The 19,733-nt window shown below is 43.8% G+C and overlaps 1 protein-coding gene across 6 annotated transcripts in view; it reads right to left on the bottom strand.

The window, feature by feature from the left end:
- Window positions 1–19,337, bottom strand: part of LOC112467808 — a 64,627-nt gene extending 45,290 nt beyond the window's left edge. For 4 of the 6 annotated variants that reach the window (XM_025036637.1, XM_025036635.1, XM_025036633.1 and 1 more), the window contains exon 1: window positions 8,886–14,847. In XM_025036637.1, coding sequence (XP_024892405.1) covers window positions 8,886–14,360 — 5,475 coding nt within the window. In that variant the 5' untranslated portion in view covers window positions 14,361–14,847. Of the gene's footprint in view, window positions 1–8,885 lie in introns of all 6 variants that reach the window. The other 2 variants (XM_025036636.1, XM_025036631.1) reach the window with 2 other exon arrangements.
- Window positions 19,338–19,733: the final 396 nt, after the last annotated feature.

Below are 19,733 nucleotides of genomic sequence, written 5' to 3'. Positions count from 1 at the left end.
ATATACTGTAAGCTGTAAAGTTTAGATTGAAACAATGGAACTTTACGAAGACCGTCGAAATTCCGGATTCCTTACGATATGTATGAATGCAGTCGTGATTTATGAATATGTATGCATTATTATGAGTGATTATAATAATGTTGATTTCGTTATGATATACAAGATAATTATGAATAGACAAATAATTTTATATAATAGAAAATAACTCTAATAGATCGGATTTTCCTGAAAAAGTTCTGCACGCGAATTTCGAAGGATTAACGATAATGTCGATAATTAATTGAATTAATCGATTCCTCGTGAGGTGATACGCGAGTAAATTCCCGTAAGTGTTTCGACGTCAGTCGAAAACTGGAAATGGCCGCAGGTAACCAGAGGCATTTCGCCCGGTGTGTCTATGTATCTAACGTGTGTATATGTGTAACTCTGTGGTATAACATGGACACCGTGTACGTGTAGGTATGCATATGCGATTTCTGCGAATGATATGTCGAGCTGTATGTGTGACGATAATAGCATGGTGTGCGCCTAACTGTGCCAGCGGCCAAGTTGTAGACCCGCGCTGCGTGGCAACCTAATCCCACGTTCGCCTAATCATCCCACAGCTCACCGCGATTTATCTTAAACTTCCGCTTCCGCGCGTGGATACGTATACGTATAGTAATACCCGATTCGCCCGTCGTAAATTATCATTATAGTCCGTATCCGTTGCGTCGCGAGCACCTTTATTGTTGCATCAATAATCTTAATTATAACGGGATATGTATTTGGGATACCCTCTCTCTCTCTCTTGAAATCGCCTCTGTAAATAGGGCGACGTTGTCTGAACACATGTAAGAACACAGAAATATATTCCGCGCAAGAGGAAAGAAAGAAACTAGAAAGACCATCTTATGTGTTAATTTCGGGTCGTAAAAAAAAGTCTTTTTACACGCTCAACAATTTGTTCGCGTCTATTATACATCGAGTCTGCATAATCGTTGCGGACGATGTTGCGCAACATTCGAAAGACATTAATATCCGTGTCTGCGTGACACGACACCCTTTGTGCCTCCCTCTTGCGTCATGCGTTTAATGTTCCGTGTAATTTTGATGCGTCTGCATTATCACTGTGGATTCGAGATAATTATTCACGAACGGTTGCCTGCAATGAATTGCAAGATGGCAATAAATGAGGAGTACGATTAGTCGTCAGACGTGATTCTAGGTGTTCTCCTGAAGCCAGACGACATCAAGAGTTGTTGGGAGATGAGCCAGAAGTAATCTGTGTGACTGGCGAATTAATTTGAGAGTTTTGTGAGGGTGAATTGAGTCCCAGTCTGCTGTTTATATATATCTCTATCTTCCTAATATCTTTCGGATAAAATAAATTTTTTTATTGCCGAGCAAGTGAAGGTAAATTTTTATTACAGTGCTTTTATTACGAGTTGCCTCCTCACGTTTCTGTACAATATCAAATCCGATATTTTCATGTGTCGTAAAATTCCTCGTATATTTCTTTATAGTTTTGGATCCTTTTGACGTGCACGCGATATATCAGGGCTGAACTTCCCCATTCGGCATGACTAATGGATTAACTAAGTTGAATGCACCAAAGGCGTAACGCGCATGCAACTTCCAGCACGGAGTAACTTGCAGTTATGGAGATGCTGAATGCGTGACAGTTGCTCGTGATCTTATTACGCTCCCTCCGCAGTGAGGGAAGATATTGGATGAATCACGGCAAGACCGAGACACGTCAAGGGGATATTTGTTAATGTCGTTCAATTGCACTCGCAATTTGTATCTCTTTGACATTTCTCTAGAGACACGCGAAAGAAAATGCGTCGCCTTTCGCTTTTGTCCGTGTTATATATACGTTCCATCGTTCTTCGCGCTCTTCACGAGATATATTCCGCAAAATTACCGCCTTTACAGGCCACGCATTTATTTTCTTAAAGACTAACCCAGATGTGACCCTCTCGGCATACATCACGACATTTTTTACTCTATTTCACGACTACGTATCTATTACCGTGGCGACAAAATAGTTTTCTTCCCACGCGAAGGACACCGTTAGAATGTTTCACCGGACGTGAAACTTCTCCTTGAACCTTTGCCCGGCATCGAAGTGTCTTTCTATAAAATTGCCATTAATGGATCTTAATTGTATCCTAACGAACTTCGTTATATTTTACTAGCTGCGAGCAAACTTTTACGTCATTAAATATAAAATAAATCTACCGGGGTAGGTATAAGTATCAAATTGCTCTTTTACCTCCCGACTCGAGAACTTTCAGAAAACGATATGCGTCATACTTACTTGACAGTTTTTTAAAGAATTATCTTAAAATTGAACGTCGTACGCGCGCAAGCGGGACATTGGATTCATGTAATCGATCATTCTATTATCTCGGCTAGTTCCCGTAACGGATCGTACTAGGTCGCGCTGTCGATATATCGAAAAAAAATGGCAAGTTTGCGCCTGCCTGGATTGCCAGACAGATCAATTAAAATTAATCCACGCTGCCAATTGCATAGCGCAAAAATACAGAAAAATGTGAGGAATTGCGGATAAAAAAAAAAATGAATCAGAATTTATAACAAAACACAGGAAAATTGAATAACGTTTTTGTGTCGCGCGTTAGCTCCGTCGCAAAAAATAATTTTTCGGAAACGAGAATTTTCCTCGAGATTTAGTCATTGCGTTTCATTGCGTTATAGTCTGACGTCTGACGACTAATCTCTATTGTCTCCAATTTTCGTACAATGTTATTAAAAATTTTTCTTTTTAACGTTACCTCTAACGACAGTCCCGTTGGACATTAAAAGAAAACGAAAAGGGCCATTGTTTTTAGAGTGTGAGCTTGTGAGATGCTATGAGCTACGTTTGTTTCCCCACTTCTATTTCCCATTGTCTCGATTATCACACGAAAACTTATACGCTACGTTTTTTTCGCGCTTGCCCCGCTGAAAAAACACGACTAAACATTTTGTTATAGTATTAATTGACACAAATCTACCGCGTAGGCTAGTAATATATATGTATATATACCTTCATGTATATATTTATATGCGTAAATTAGGCGAATGTGTACGTGTACGTGAGAGATGTATTAGCGAAGAATTATATGATGATATCTTTGGTATATGAGACGTGAAGTGTCTGAGAGAGCCAAGAAAAAATCGGCCTGGCGCACCATGCTCGAGCAATAACTCGACGAGAAGACGATTACGAGCGTGTATTAGACACTTATAGTGGTACCACGACAGTATACATATACAATTATTAATGACCATTACTAGGCGTCTAGTATATACTTATCTCGACGCGGACGCGGTAGTATTCGCTCCTTTCGCATTACGCTCATATAAAAGTGAGAAACGGTAGAGAATTGGTCTTGTCGTATATTGGCCTCGTATCGCTGCCGATCCCCTTCGGGAGAACTCGCGACTCGACTGACGCAAAAACTCGACGTCGGTATTCGATCGGCCCTTTTGTTCATCAACAACTTGAGGCGGATAATATACTTGCGACGCGGTAATTGATTTATGCGCGAGCACGAATCCGACTGCCGTTGCGTCAATCGAGTCGTTCGTTTATCTCGAAGACGATTTCACGGAACGTCGTGGAGCCAGCCGCTCGATTTTCCTTTTTCGAAGACACGCTCCGCTCGGCATAGCTCGTCCAATTAAAATCATTTGCATCGACGGATCATTCAATTAAAAAAGTATTTCACTCTCGCCCCTTGGGTGCTCCTCTCTTTTCCTTTTTTTCGTTCTTCTCAACGTGATTTTACGCCGTCTCTCAAGTCAGACCGTCGCAATTTGCGGAAGCCCGAATAAACATTAATAAAACGTGATAAATAGGAATTTCATTGAAATGTTTGTTGGCGCGGACTACGTGCCGACAGTTTTCAACGAGTGACTTATGCGGCGAACGCCGGGAAAGTAAGGAATGGAAATTTGCAAAACTGTACAAAGAAGGGAGGGATCTCTCGTTTGTCTCGCAATCGACTCTTTGATTAAATAAAATTAGAGCTTGTGGCGAGTTAAATGGCGGATTTACGAGAAAGAATTTTAAATAGGCGTGAGAAGAATAGGGACAGCTTTCAACCACAATGCTCTTTAACGTTGTAAAGCATTACGTTATTTTGTGATGACCCGTACAAACGCAATGCCCGCGAAACAACTTGCTAATATGCGTGCGTCAGGAGTAGCCATTAATTAGCAGCCTGACATCCTTGCTAGTTGTTGATAGAAGCTAGGATGATTAAGGAAGCTGCATAATGGACGCGCGTTGTGCGAAACAACGCCTTGTCCTTGCGGTGTGTTAAATGTAGATAATGCTGTACAAACAAGTGAGATTTTTTGCAATATTTTTTCGCGACGTAAATTTGGCGAATTGCAGCAAGCCATTTAAGCTCTCTTTCAAATCTCTTCGTGTAAGTATCCGCGCTATATCTTTAACGAAGTAGTGAAAGAAGAGCGCACCGTTTTTACATAAAACTCGGTTTTATGTCAAACTTATCGTTTTCTTAACATGTTGTAATTAACAAGCGACACTTTTCCTTCAATTTCTGCCAGTAAATGGTAGGATTTGCGTTTGGTTTTACCGCCTCGTTATAAATGTTCATCCACCGGCGGCGAAATAATCGGACCGTGAATTGTAAATGAATTAACATGTGAAAAAATTATAATTTCTTTATGGAAGGAAGAGCAGAAAGAGAAAGAAAGTGTGTGTGTTTTTCGCTACGCAGCGAGTTAATTATAATTGGTCTCCACATGCACAGGAAGTAAATGCAATTACTAAATGCGAATATGAAATTTTTCCTTCAACGACTCGCTTACGGAAGGACTTGGAACTATTGTTTTCCACTCTTTCCTATGTATAAAAGATGGATTCGAGAAATTTTTAAATAATTTTATATTTAGATTATATATATTTATATATATAAGTATAAATTTATATAATAATATATATAATAATATATATAATAATTATATATAAATATAAATTTATATATATTTATATAAATAATATATATTTATATTTATATTATATTTATATTCTTTCTCAAAGAGGGCACCTATTAAGATGAGCGAAAGTGAAATTTTTGATGCAATTGTGGAGTTTGCTTGCCCCTTTATTCTTATCATAATCAGCGTGCAAGGCTCAACGACATATAATTTCGAAAGAGTTGCCAGTTTCTTATCACTTATGCATCCATGACGGATTATCTCAGAGGTATTCCTCCGTTCCTAATGCGCCTTTTTCGTTTCCTCATTCTCTCTTAGGACAGCACTTCCACAATCTTATTATTTTTCAGTATTATTGACTCTTGCACCGGCGACGCCGGTTTCGGTACCTTCTCAATGCTATCCGCTTTAAGAAATAATGTGCAAAATTTGTGGTTTCTCTAAAGGTAAAACTTTGTTACATAAAGTATCCCAAAATAATTCTTCGTAGTTTAGCAAAAGTTTTTAGTAACCCCGAACTCTATGTGAATTTTACGAACGTCGCTGGCAACTTTGACAATGCTCGCGATATACATCTTTACATACGCTTTCGTATAAATTTTGCATTTTCGTTCTTCTCTCGATACTCTTTTCTTAATAATTCCTCTTATTCTTGTCCGATAAATGTGTCAGTATCGAAACCAGCGTCTCTACACATTTTCTTCGAACACCAGGTACTGCCCCAGTCACCTAATTCTAACACAACACATCGAGAATTACGCAGGATAATATTCCCTAGCTTAAGTACAGTACTATACGTCTGCAAGTCTTTAGATACGGAAGCATATGTATCGGACGTGGATGTATGTGTGTGGTGTGTGTGTGTGTCTCTCTCGCACGCGTACCAACGTAGTTCATTCACTCGATTATTGCGAAACAGTTTCTATGCAAGTCGAACAACTGTCGGTGTACGCAATGCGGTCGATCGTACGGAGTAGTATATGCATGTCTGTTAACAAGAACAAGAAAAATGCTTATTTCTGCAAGCTATCAATCGGTTGTAATAATACCTCCCTGTCGTTTGTATGCACCTTCCACTTAATTATCGAGATATAAATTCGTGTGTTCCGAGATTTAATAGAAATTAAATGCAAATTTCCATTAAAATAACGCTGTTTTATTATTTAAATTATTTATCATTTACTATCGCGACTTGACGTGTAACAACACAAATTTCGAAGTCAGGTTGTTAAGTCAATACAGGTCGTTCGGTGTATACAAACGACACGTTACCGTCACGATATAGTTTTATTACTCTACCATGGTATAATGTATAATAATTATTACTACACGACGTACAACAACGATCATTAGTCTTGTCGTTTTCCACCTTATCGTAGCTGCACCGCGACGTACTGACGACAGTTAAAAAAATTTTGCGCACGCACCGTATATACACGGCGAATTTTTTCTCTGGCGTAACACGCGCGTTTTTCGCGTCACGTTCTTTCACGGATGTACATATCTGCTGCGGTCGGCATAAAGATCATCGGAGGGACTCGTCGAATTTTATTTTACTTTTTTCAGGATACGCTCCTGTCTCGGAAGGAAATCCACGGGAGACGAACCCCCGTCGTTGGCTCGCTTCGCGATGGAACGTGTAGAAAAGGTAAGAAGTACAAGCTGCGGAGATATTGTCGGCGTAATACTGTCTCTCGCACGACGGCGCGAGTTACGAGGTACGCGAGGTATCGATTTTTCTGCATTCACGCGCGATTGAATGGGATGTATCGCCCCGCGGAATATATCGTTGCACTAAACATATGTGCGTCGCCCTGAATGGCATTAATATCGGGGGCAACGATAAGCGTCGTCGATTTTGGAAGTCCCTGTATTGTACGACGGATACCCAAGGCGTCTGTCAACCGGTTATCGTTATCGATCGCGATCGATAGCGCGATCTACTTAACTTGATCCGTCGTTTACGTAAAAAAAAAGAAAACGCGACGTTAGGTAAAAATTGCCTCGGGCAAATCGTCCTTGTTGATCGGAAACGTTGCAAAATTGACTCTACATACTTCGATTTCGCGTGGGTGATATAGGAAGATGTGTGAGTGTAACAGTGGCGGATATATGGATGCAATATTCTATGATGTCAGGAACTAAGAATTCGGTATTCGCAGTTTGATCTTATACCCAAGGCCGCGTATCGAGCGCGACCTTAAAATGCTATACGGATTTATAGTCGCGAGTTAAAGCCCGCGATCGTCTTACGTCTTGCGAATCGTAAATCTATACGTATAGGATTTCGAGAAGATCGCACACGTGGGACAATCCCGAGTATAAGATTCGACTATGAATATCGCGAAAGGAATGATCTTCCGTATATACCGCGTGTTTATTGTCCACGCGTCAAGAAACCGTGCGAGAAATGTCCATTTAGCAGCGACTATAGTCACCGCTGCTGGATCTCTCGCGCGTTTCTCTCACTCGTCTCGAACGATTCGTCGCGCTAATAACCGCGCTTTTAAAAACCCTTTGTGTTTCTCGCGAATTCTTGCGGCGTCACTACTTCTAGGCACGTATCATGCGCCTTTTATCGCAGCGTGCTCTTTGTACCTAGATCGCAGAAACGCCGGTCCATTCGCCGGCGCAATTTCCACTCCGGGTCGTTTTCTTCTCTCTCTCTTATATAGCATGATGAACGGCTCGCGTGTTCGCGAGTATTTCCGGTATGTTTACAGGCGTTTACGGGAGCGATGGATTTCGATGTTTTACGATTTTCTCCGCAGTGTCTGCGCGACGTACGTTCTTATCGCTATAATGTGACTTATCATTATGCCCTCTGCGATTCTCAGGTAACATTCGACGCGAACAATGGCGCTTGTACTTGACGCAATTTTTAACAACTTTTGACAATAAGACATGCGAGAAAAATTAAAGAATGATAAGGACTAGGTGAACGATAAAAATAAGATAAGAATAATTTGACGACGCGAAATACTTGTCTGAACAATTATATCGCATTTTTCTTTTCGCAGGCATATTTTCACAACACTTGTCCGCGTCGCTCAGACACAGCGGTAGTTTCTAACGATAATAGTTACTAGCTTAAAGCGTATCTACGAATAAAGCACCATCTAAATTACGTCTAAAATGCTTATTAAATGAGCTTTCCGACGGCCACGCGTCGCCCGCGTGGGATCTCAAGATCAATCATCGTCGATCACAATAAATCAATCGCTACCGAAGCGGCGTTTCCTCGCCCCTTAGAAATATTGCTTGATCAAGCGTTAGTGGTGTTACACTTAAATTGACTAGTACCGTTTGTAACATGTATCTCACACAACCATCTCAGAGGTTCTCGGTCTCCGTTAACAACCTTAGTGAAAGAGAGCGAGCAAAATTGTCGTCGCTCTCTTTGACGGCAAAGCTTGACTTCCTTTCGGTGTCGCGCGCAACGTTGATTGAGTATACGTGTCACTTGGTGACACGGTCTTAACTTTAACGCCAAATATTGTTAAATTCGCAATACCTCACCCATTTTACAGTCAGTCGACGTACCCGCGTACTCGATATTCGAGAGATCTATACCGTGCCGCATAATGAATTCGAGGCACGCGGGAAATCAATCGTCGAGAATTTTACGTCAGCTGCCAAAACGATCAAGGTGCTAAAGCGCTGACGATGGTGAAGAGATAAAGGGCCCCTTTTCCGGCATGCTCGAGTATAATACCGTCTCGTTTGAGATAAATCGAATTCGGACTTGACAATAATTGAATATCCGTATCGAGATGTCCAATAAAAAGCGTTAGAATATCATATGTGTAGCCGATCGCAAAAATGCGCGAAACGTGATAAAAACGATTTCACTATTTTACCCAACCTCCGAATCTCGAGTACGCTTTACAGAAGTTTTCGTGTCCTCACTTGATCATGATACTCACTGCCGTGGGTCCCTGAGAGATAGCGTTCTCCTTAGAGGCCTCTTCGACCTCCTTGAGCTTCTCCTCGGCCTTACGTTCCTTCAAGGCCTTGAGCAGCTTCCACTTGGACCCGGGTGGGCCAGGACTCACCTGGCCCTCCTTCAATGTCGTGTCCGAGCTTCCGCAGGACGAGGAGTCGATCTTGATCTTCGGTAGACTCAAGGTCGCCGTGGTAGCTGTCTCGGCGCTACCGGCTCCATCGCGCTCGAGGCCTTCAAGGACAGTGCTTTCAGAATCCCAAGCTCCCGGGATGCTGACCGACACTTCGCTAGGTGGTACACTTACGCTACCTTCGCGGGACAAGGAATCCGAGCCCTGCGGCATCTTCTCGCTGTGACGTAGCGTCGAACCGTTGGAGCTTCGTCGCGATTGTTGCTCTTCGAGATCCTTCGGCAGCTCCTCTTCTTCTTCCTCGTCCATCGATTGTCCGGGGCTGTCTGGACCGGATGTTTCGCCGGAGGAACCCTCCTCCGTGGGTGGTGGTGGTGGAGGCTTCTCCTTTTTGGCTTCTAGCTCGTGCGCCCACGTATGGTAATCGGTCACTCTGGCGAACACAGCTTCCACACTTTCCGCGGACTTCCGTTTAGGTATAGGCTTCTCGTCGCGATACCTGCTGTCGTTCTCTTCGAAGCGATGTTCCTTAATGACCGTACCGTTCATCCTGCTTCGTGATTCTTCTCTACCCTCCTTTCTCTGATCTTTCGGTTTCGTGACGGCTTTGAGCTTAAGCTCCTTCAGCACGAACGACATCTTTTCTTTTACCGTTTCGTCTGGTTGGTAAACCTCGTCTTCGGGTTCCTCGATCAGTGCTTCTGTCATTTCCATCTCGGACTGTCTTTCCATCTCTTCGAGTTTTCTTAATTCGTAACAATACCATTCGTCTTCGGAATCGATAGAGTCCTCGGTGCTTTGCCGTCTTGATGACACTCTTGACGTGCTTCTGTACGAATGAGTGCTGCGATTATCCTCGTCAGGTTCACCCGATCGCCCGGTCCAAGGAATCTCTAGAGATTGTTGATGGCGCGGTAAAAATCGAGTTCCTCCCATGGTATTGTAACCTCTTATGGACGCCGATGGGCTACCCTCCGACGGTGGGGCCTCTTCCGACAGACTGGTAACCAGTTCCGGTAGTTTTGCACTGCCAGACTTCTCGCTCTTCTCACTCTTTTCCGACATATCTTCCGGATACTCGAAACTCGTTTCCAAAGTCTGCGCCGGGCCCTCCTCGCCCGGCTTCTTTTCGTTGTTCTCGTCAGGCACCGATTGGTCATCGGATACTGTCGAAGATTGTCGTTGGCGATACTTGCCGAGCGCTCGTGACACAGCAAATTCCATGCTCGAGCCACCGATCAAAGTAACTGGAGGCAGTTTTGGCGCCTTCTCATTGGGGGCCTCATCCGAACTGCCTGTTGATCTCTTAATATCGCCGACGGTTTGGAAGATCGACGATCCGCCGGATCCCGAGCCAGTACTTTTTCCCGAAGCTTCTTCCTCGAGCAAAGCTGCCTGGTCGTTCGCGTCATGCTCGTTAACCTCGTTCTTTCTTTGATCCTTTTCTTTGATCTCTTTAGCCCACGTATCTTGAAGAGCCTGTTGGTGCAATTGCTCCTGATGCTGTTGAATCTGCTGTTGAAGCGCTTGCTGCTGCTGCTGAAGCGCCTGTTGTAGCTGTGCTTGCTGTTGTAGCTGTGCTTGCTGTTGCAGTTGCGCTTGATGTTGTAGCTGTGCTTGCTGCTGTTGCATATATTCCTTTTGTTGCGCTTGAATCTGTGCTTGCTGCTGCTGCTGCTGTTGCGTCATTATCTGCTGCGGAGGCGGCTGCTTCCTTTTCGTGCTCGCACTCTTTACTTTGGCGAAGAAAGGCGGTTCTTGAACGATGTCAGATATGACGCTGTCTTCATCCTCCGAGAGACCGCTTTGCCGACCACTGCTCCATTCCGTCTCGGACTGTTCCGGATCGGACAGAGATGCGGACTGATGACTGCGACGTTTGGCCTTCTGGAGAATGCCGGAGACCGTGGAAACCAACGTATGTTTTTTCTTTTTTCTAGTGGTCTGAGCTCTGCCCCGACCTCGGCCCATCATTTCAGCAGGCAATCTTGGCTGCTGACCGTCTTGCGGCACGTCCAGATCTTCTCTTCTGACACCACCTGGCAACGATTGACTTCTGTGACGTTTAGTGAGATGCAAATCAGGCAGCCAGTTGCTCATGGAGCTCATCGCGTTCTTCAGCGAAGAGCCTCTCCTGACCTTCTTCGACAGCTTGCTAGTATCTACCTCGTGATCTTTCAAATTCGAGGCGATACTGATGTATCCGGATTGCGAGACTATCACACTGGAGGCGTCATAATACTCGCCCTGCTGCGTCTGTTGTTGTTCCATTCTTCCGCCCTCGTGATCCTGAATGTATTGATGCTCCCTTTGCCACTGTCTCTGATAACCGTCCGCGAGTTGCGCGCTCTCGGCACTGCTCAGTCGCTGGCTGTACGGCTGATACTGCTGTTGATAGGCTTGAGGATAATTCTGATTTGCGTAAATATGATGCTGCTGATACGCCGCATGCGCTTGATAGGCCGGTGGCTGAGGATACCTCCGGTCCGTGTACGGACTTTGAGCGTAGCTCCCGTCGGAAGTCAAGGATCTGATGCTGGAAGATGTCGAATCGTGCGGTATCTGTTCCTCCATCGAGTTTAACCACGACGAGCTCTCGTTTGTCTCCGTACGTGGCAGATTAGTCGCGCTGGTCGGATAGTACGAGAGAGCGTCCGTGATGTTGCCGGTGGGAAACATCGTGCGATACATCGCCGCCTTGTATCCTTCGTGGTTCGTCATGCCGTCTGTGAAAGAGTTTCCGCGTATCGGTTTCTTTCCATGGGACATCATAGTGCCCGTTGTTTCCGCGTACTGAAGCGCGGCGTAATCCTGATAGTTGGTATATTGATCCATCGACTCGGCGGGGTAGTAAGCCGAGGTGGTAGTCTTGGGCCCGTAGCTCCCAGCACCGCTGGTATAGACGCTCGTAATGGCCTGCTGTCGATTACTACCGGCCACGGAGTAAATAGCCGGTTGCTCCGATCTGTAGACATAATCCGCGCTCGTATCGGAGGACGTCGAGCCATAATGTTGAAGGCTCTGCTGACGACTGCGCTTCTTGGGACTCTGACAGGTAGTAGTTACACCTGGAGCTGGCGGTGGCACAAAAGTATAGTCTTCTTTCGCTGGCGATTTGCTGGCGGTCGTATATGCCGACAAGTGATTCATCGTCGTTGTGTAGGGATGACCGGACGTAGTCGACATGGCGCTCGCGAAGGCGTCTCTACCCTCGGGAGTGTCATAGAGTGGTTCCTGCGTGATAGCGGTGGTAGTAGTCGTTTCTGGAAGCGGTGGTATCGAGCTGGATGTTCTGGCGGGCTGCGTGCTAGATATGAGACTACTCGCGCGGGTGTGATCCACCGAATAAGAGGTCAGCATCTTAGCGATGGAGCTCTTCGGGGAACACGGTGACTTGTCTAAGCTGCTCCAACCGCTCATAGAGGACAGACCGGAATCGGATTTAGCTGTGACTATGTTAGCGGCACTGCCAGATTTACCCGCATGTTTCGGTGAAATTCGTGGTGATTTGGGCGAATGAGGAGTGCGGGGGCTGAGACGACCTTGCTCCATGGAGACTAATTTTTCCGCGTTTCGCAAGAAACTCGGGCTCTGAGACTCCTTCGCATCCGATTCTCTTTGTTCTGCGCCGGACATGAGGAAGGACTCGGTGGTGTCTCGCGGTGCTGGTGGAGGTGGTGAGCTAGGCGATGGACTAGGTGGTGTACGACTTTCCTGGAATTCGAGATTGAGTCGGGCTGCGCTGCCAAAGTAACCGTCCTGTCTGGTGCGGAGACCCTGGACGCTGTGAACGCTGTGTACGCTGCCGGCCGACAAAGTGGGTGACGATACCTTGTCGGTGGTCGTACTGTAAATGTTGGGCGAGGCGCAGGTGACGGCGGTCGCGAAACTTTCGGCCATCAGATCTGTCAGCTCCTTGTTTTCTGCGTATCCCTTTGCGAAGCTACCGACATCGATCGGCAACATCACGGGCTCCGGGCTCTTTTCTAGTATGGCCGATGTATATCCTAATCTAGGCGGGGTATAAGTAGTCGAAATAGAGTCTAAATTACTCCTGGACGTAGAAGTCAGTCTTGGCGATATAGATCTCGTTGTAAAGTCGCCATCGGTGGCCAATCCGCTGTCAGTACTGACTCTGGAGATCGATCTGCCGGTGGAGCTGGGACTTTTGGAGAAGGTCCAGCTGTCCACGTCGGTCTCCGCGTAGATCTTCCTCAGTTGTTCATCTATGCTACTCGCCTCCTCGGCCAGTTTCGCTTCGGCCTCGGACGCATATTGGTTTCGCTTCGGCGAGTCTATCAGTCTCGATTGCAATTCAATTAGATTTTGCGAATCCTTTTGCAACTTGCTGGTTAGCCTATCTATTTCGTGCAATTTTTCTAACGCCACCTGATCGAGGGAGCTGAGTCTCGAGAGTTGAGCGAGATCTTGCTCGCTGACGCACGGCGTGTTCCCTCTGTAGCTCTTGTAATCGGCCGCGCTGAACACCTCGCCCTCATCCTCGTCCGCCTCATCCTCCTTCTTCATTATGGAGGTTTGCACTTCCTCCTTGGTCGGTTGGTTGGACAGTTCTTCCAGTTCCTTTTCCTTCGGTATAGTCTTGTCGAAGATGCTGGACTCGATCTCCTTCTTGCCGTTTATGTCCTCGTCTTCGGCCTCCTCCCAGATCATACCCAGCTGCGACGTCGGTCTCGACGTGTCGCCACAAATCAAATCTTCCCTATAGGCGTTATTCAGGCTTCTGTAAAATGCCTCGTCGGGAATGTTGCCCTCTTCCTCAAGGGTCTCCAAAGTGTCCAAATTCCTGACATTCCTGTGCATGTCGGTGACCACAGCCGCGGCCGTTGTACTGTCCTGCGTGAGCCCGATTCTTGCCAGCTCCTGTTGTGCCAGTTTCTCCCGTAGCACAGTGGTCTCCTCGATGCTTATCGCAGCACCCAGACTCTCCGCTATCGCGTCTAGCTCACCTACCGAGCCTTGCTGGTTGGCCAAAGTCTCCTCGACGATACTCACGTTATCGTGAGCGCCGCCGCTGGTATAAAACTCAATCAGCTGGCTGATAACGTTCTGCTGCTCGTACAGCAGGCCCTCCAGCTTCTCTAATCTTTCCCACATTTTTATGTACTCCTGGCTGAGAAGATCCAGTGCCCTCCACGCATACTTCAACTCGGTTTCAAGAATGTTCAGTCTCGTGCCTAGTCTCTCCATGTAGTCGCCTATGATGTAATCGATATTACCGTCGCCGGGCGCGGGGTAGCTTGGCAGGACTGGCGAATGAGTCCTCGGACTGGTCGGTGCTGGACCGCCCAATTTCGTCGAATCCATATTTCAGCCTTATCTAGTCGCACTACGCGTCGCAAGTACTTTTTATAGTAATCCTCTTAATTTTTGTTTGTTTGTTATGCGCCTATGTTTCTATTTGACGATCCCTGAGGCGATTCATCGTCGAGGCTCGCTCCCAAATTAAGTCACATCCCCCCTTGTGGACCAAGAAGGAACATGAATTGCAGCTTGGCGAACCTCACGGAGGCCATCGAGTTTTTGGTCGTTGCGTCGCGTTTCGTGATGATCTCCATGCTGGCTCGTTTCGAATTCTCACATTTCACACGTAGTCTAACTATGTCCTACGATTTCTTGTTCACTTTTACGTCTACATGTATCAAGTGTCTGTCTTCGCGTTCTACAGGCTACACTGCGTACACAAAGTTTGGAAGTCGTTGAGATGCAATCTTGATAGAACGCTCCGGATCGCGCAACTCTCTGCAAATGGCACTTTGTAACCAGTCTCGTACGTTCATGCCGCCGTTGTTATCTGCAAAATAGCAAAAGCCAACCCGTGCGGCTTGGTACAAGGGATATCGAATACCAAGTCAACACCGAGTATCAAGTCAACAGCTCCCATGGTGTTTGCATTATCTTGATAAACATTATCAACCGTGTATCAAGATAACATAGTTAGAAATACGTCGAGGCATTTGCTTCATATCCACGAGATAAAAAGATAAATATTTTATGTAGCCTAAAATTATATTATTAAAATTTAATTGAATTATAATCATCATAGGTTGACTATAAGTGTGTGCCGCTATCAAGATTTCTGTCTAATTGCGCCTCGTTGGCCTCAATCTAAACTAGCGACGAGGCGAGACTCCGCCGGGCTGTGAAATAGATCAAAATTCTGTCAAATATACGTGAACACTTAAATATTATATCGCGTGCTAAAAATCGATTGACCGTATAATTTATGAAATAAAGGATTTAAGAGAAATGCTTCATTTACACGTCATCTTATTGATCTAGCGTAATTCTACCCAGTGTCCTGCTGCGAGTTACATTCACGTATCGGTAGCAATATTCAAAATAACCATCACGACCTGAAAACCTACCGATCGATCGTATCTAGATCCTGGATCCTCATAAACTGTCGACAAGTCAATTCTTTATTGCCGTTATTTTTAGATTTCGCGCAGCTATCGATATTTCTTTTTATACGCGTCTTTCCGTCACGATTTACCCCAGACAGTACAGCACGGACAAGATACTGCTTTTTATGATGGCAATGAAATTACTATTCCGTAATAATGGGAAAACGTGTCGCTTAAAGCTACCCGAAATGATCGTGCAATCTCGAAAGTCGTTAACCTAATTTCGCGTGCATTATACAGGGCGTTGAAACAAAAAGACGCGTAAGTTAAATAAACCTTGAATTTTACGTTAAAATTTTACGTTAATTTTTCCTAATAATTGACAAAAAGCAATATCATCGTAAATCGTCGATTTAAGTGATGTATCGTAATGTAAAATTTATTCGACCGACTGTCATTTTAATATATATTAAATCAAGAAATACCAGCTTATAGAATAATGTATTCTGAACCTTTAACCTTTCTTCAATTGAAAAGTGTTACAATGTTAACCCTGCGTGTCGACAAACGTCATAAAAATGACATGAGACGTAACTGTCGTGATTTAAAATATCGCGTGACACTTTACTTTGTTAAGATGAATTATCTCGGATTTCAAGATTCTAACAACGATCGTGGCTCGCTATTTACGATCGTATATCAAGCGGCACGTGCGTTTATCACCCGTGCCCTTTTTATATTTTACACTCGAGAATCTAGCTCCATCGTTTCACGTGCTGCTAGCTTCCTATCGGCTTCCTTCCGGTTAAGCGAGCTGTCACGGGCCGCAGAAAAGAATACCGCCACGACGATATTGCGCTGGATGTATGTGTACCGCAGGCAGATTCCTCGCCGGGTCAAAATGGGCATTCATGAGTTGCATCACAAAAGGGGCGAACGGTTATATCGCCATTGCGAGAATTCAACTCGTGGAAGATTCCTCCCGCGTTCGCAAATATTTCCCCTCGCCGCGTTTCTTTGAATGTCGGCAGGCAGAAAGTAAGATACGCCGTATATGTCTCGTTTTAATATATCGCTCTCTTGTAACGCGCCCTCCTGCACGCGCTACGTTGCAGGATAACGGTACAAAATTATCGTCGTTAATCGCACAATTAAAAGCTATTAATATGCAGCGGTTATTTACGTGACGGAGTATAGAGCGTTTCTTTATGGGCCAGTTATTTTTATTCCCGCTCATGCTGTCGCTCTACGTCTTTACGATATCAATTGCAGATAGCTGATGGCATGTAAACACAGTAAAGCCGAATGATTATCGATCTACTATCTATAAACTACGTATCAACTGGAATGTTTATTGTGCTATATCCGTGTCACAGAGATTACTATTCGCGTAATATAGTGGGCGGTTAATTCTTACCGATAGTTCTACCGTAGACTTTATATTTTTCATCACGTCACAAGACGATCATTACTAACACGATAAGTGTCGTTCGATATCAACCGTCGTCGACGAAGTTGCTTCCTTCGGTGCTTTCTATTGTATATTTCCCGTGAAAGTGAGTGAAAAGTGAGTTACGACGCGGCAGTAAAACGAATCTCCGTTTCCCAACTATTTCAGATTTTACTTTAAGCCGACTTAAGCCGCTTCGTAATTAATTAAGAACGGAAGTCCGGTGGATTGGCGACGGAAAGTCTGTCGGAAATCGAGTATTTCGATGCAACAAGTCACGCCATGTATCGATTATCTGATGCCCGTTGAATAGATTTTATACGCAAAATCATCCCGATATGTAGATTGTTCTTATCGAAGATGAATATCACTGCAAAATTGATCGTAAATTGATACATTCGCTTGTGCGATTGGATTTGTATCTTTTGTACCTTTTGAAGCTTCCATTGCATGAAATTTTTTTACTTTTAAAGAGGATTTTGATGGGCCCGCCGACAAAGTAGATAAAAATGTCAGCGAGTGGCGAGGGTCGAAATTTATTATACTTTACACGTAAAAAGGATATTCTTCGGTCGATAGAAAATTTGTGAATTTTTCGAGCGTCTAATGTTTTTTTTCCACAAATTTGGCTTACCTCATAAATCTCACAAAAATCCTTGTCCGCTTTTTTATACGAAAATCGTAAAAATTTATATGCTCTTATATTCTGTAAAATAGCGTAATGATTTATTTATGCTCCCACGGTGTACGGTATCGTAAGTAGTATTTTAGGGTGATTTGTAGAAGAGCTTACTTATATGCGACACGAAAATTTTTCAACGAAAAATAACGTAAAACACTTTTAACCGGGTAAAACCCGGTTTCTCCCGTTAGAGAAAAACCATCGCTCGGCCGCTTCTGGATAGCGTAAAAGACCATAATCTTGTTAAAAGGGGGGCCGAGATTAATTCACAACACGTCATGTATAGCGAAAAATGGGACAACCCTGCGGGATTTAGCAGTTTATCGCCGGAGATTTTCTTATATGTGCATCACATGTTTATGGAGAAAAATATCCCTTTGAAAATTATGCGCACGGGACTCGAGAGGGAGGGAGAGAGAGAGAGAGAACATTCGAGCGCATCTAATTGTAAGATAAGAAAGAAAACTAGTTGCTCGTGTAATTACTTGTATTGTTGTGAAACTTCGGGGAGTTGCCACTTGCGTGGCATGTCGCTATATGCAGTTTAATGCGATCATAAATTTTAATTTTCAATTTCATCGCGACATAGTTGCTGCTAAGGTACTTTCCCAGGTAGTTTTCCTCTCGAGATTTCCGTGACAAAAAAAAGAACGTAAATTATTCTTGTAGTTTTCAAGATGACACGAGAAAGACGTATCTGTAAAATCATACATTAATGTAGTTTTTGTTGAACCACTTTCTGCAACACATGCAATATGCAGTTCCACAAACGTTCCAGCAAGATGATCACGACATCGGAAACATTAACCTCGTACAACGCGCCAAGAAACTATACTCTTTCTCCTTTATTGCAGTTTCGTCCCGAACGATAGTTTGGAAGTAGAAAAAAGGAAAGTGCAATTTCTTTGAACGACATTAATTATCGTTACCGTGAGTACTTGATACAATGTTCATGATGTTGCGTAATATTATATGTGTGCGTATGTTATATGTGTAGTATGTGTGTCCTAATAAAAAATCAACAGATGCTTTGATATATAATTCGCACAAAAATAAAAGAGAATAAATACGACAATAATTACATCTAACGACCACGATGTATGGTTGCTTTTACTCGAGCCTTCTCTCGCGTATCTTTTTATTCTATCCAAGAAGACCTATACATAGGTCGAAGGCTGCGCCGGAAATGGGATACGGGAGAGATACCGCTTAATCCCATCCTAGACGGGGAGAAAACGACTTCTCACAGATGGCAGGGTCAACTACGAAATTTATACGATGCTGTAGAAGTTAGTTTTTCGAGATAATGTCTCACGCAGATAGGCTAAATTTATCAAGCAACAGGTCTTTCTCTTTCTCGCTGTTAGTATTATTAATTGTCATAAAACCATTCTTGCGCGGCAGAAACCGCTCGGTAATTTTGCCGGGCCGGCGATCTTGCTGCGGCAAGACAAAAGAATTAATCTGCATTATTCCGTCGATGTGTAGCGAATATTGCGCTTAAATTGTCGTCGTCGTTCATTCGTGAATTTTCTGTTTAACAAAACCATCGTGTAAAGTTTAAAAATACGTTTATTGGCAAATAGAAACGCAATTTCGACGTAATACGAGACATTTAAAGTATAAGCCGAAAGACAATGGACACGATACTCAATTATATTTATTTCCATATTTAAGCTACAGTAAGCTTCTACGATATATTCTATTCACTGCGTGAAACGTCGCAACGGACTTTCATGTATTTAAACGTGATCACACGGAGAAAATTTTATGGTAAATTTTATTATGCTGCCGCACCAACTGCGGACCATCAAGACGCCCAAGTTTAAATGCTATAGTCTTGTGTAAAATTACTATGTCCATAGCATTTAGTGATATGTCCATAACATTTAATGCTACGATCATAGCATTCAATGCTATAATAATGCTATGATCGTATCACTAAATGCTATGGACATATCACTAAATGCTATGGACATAGTAATTTTACACAAGACTATAGCATTTAAACTTGGGCGTCTTGATAGTCCGCAGTTGGTGCGGCAGCATAGTAAAATTTAACATAAGAAATAAGATATTAGCATAATGAAATGTTGTTTATAATTGTTTATTGTTATAAATTACTCTACACTCCCAATAAAAGTAAAACAAGCAATTGTTCCGTAAATGTCCTGCAAACGAGCCTGTGAATGTCCTATGCC

This window comes from Temnothorax curvispinosus, unplaced genomic scaffold, assembly GCF_003070985.1.
Source record: "Temnothorax curvispinosus isolate PA1 unplaced genomic scaffold, ASM307098v1 QBEX01017816.1, whole genome shotgun sequence".
Lineage (NCBI taxonomy): Eukaryota > Metazoa > Arthropoda > Insecta > Hymenoptera > Formicidae > Temnothorax > Temnothorax curvispinosus.
This window is presented reverse-complemented; position numbering and strand designations above follow the sequence as displayed.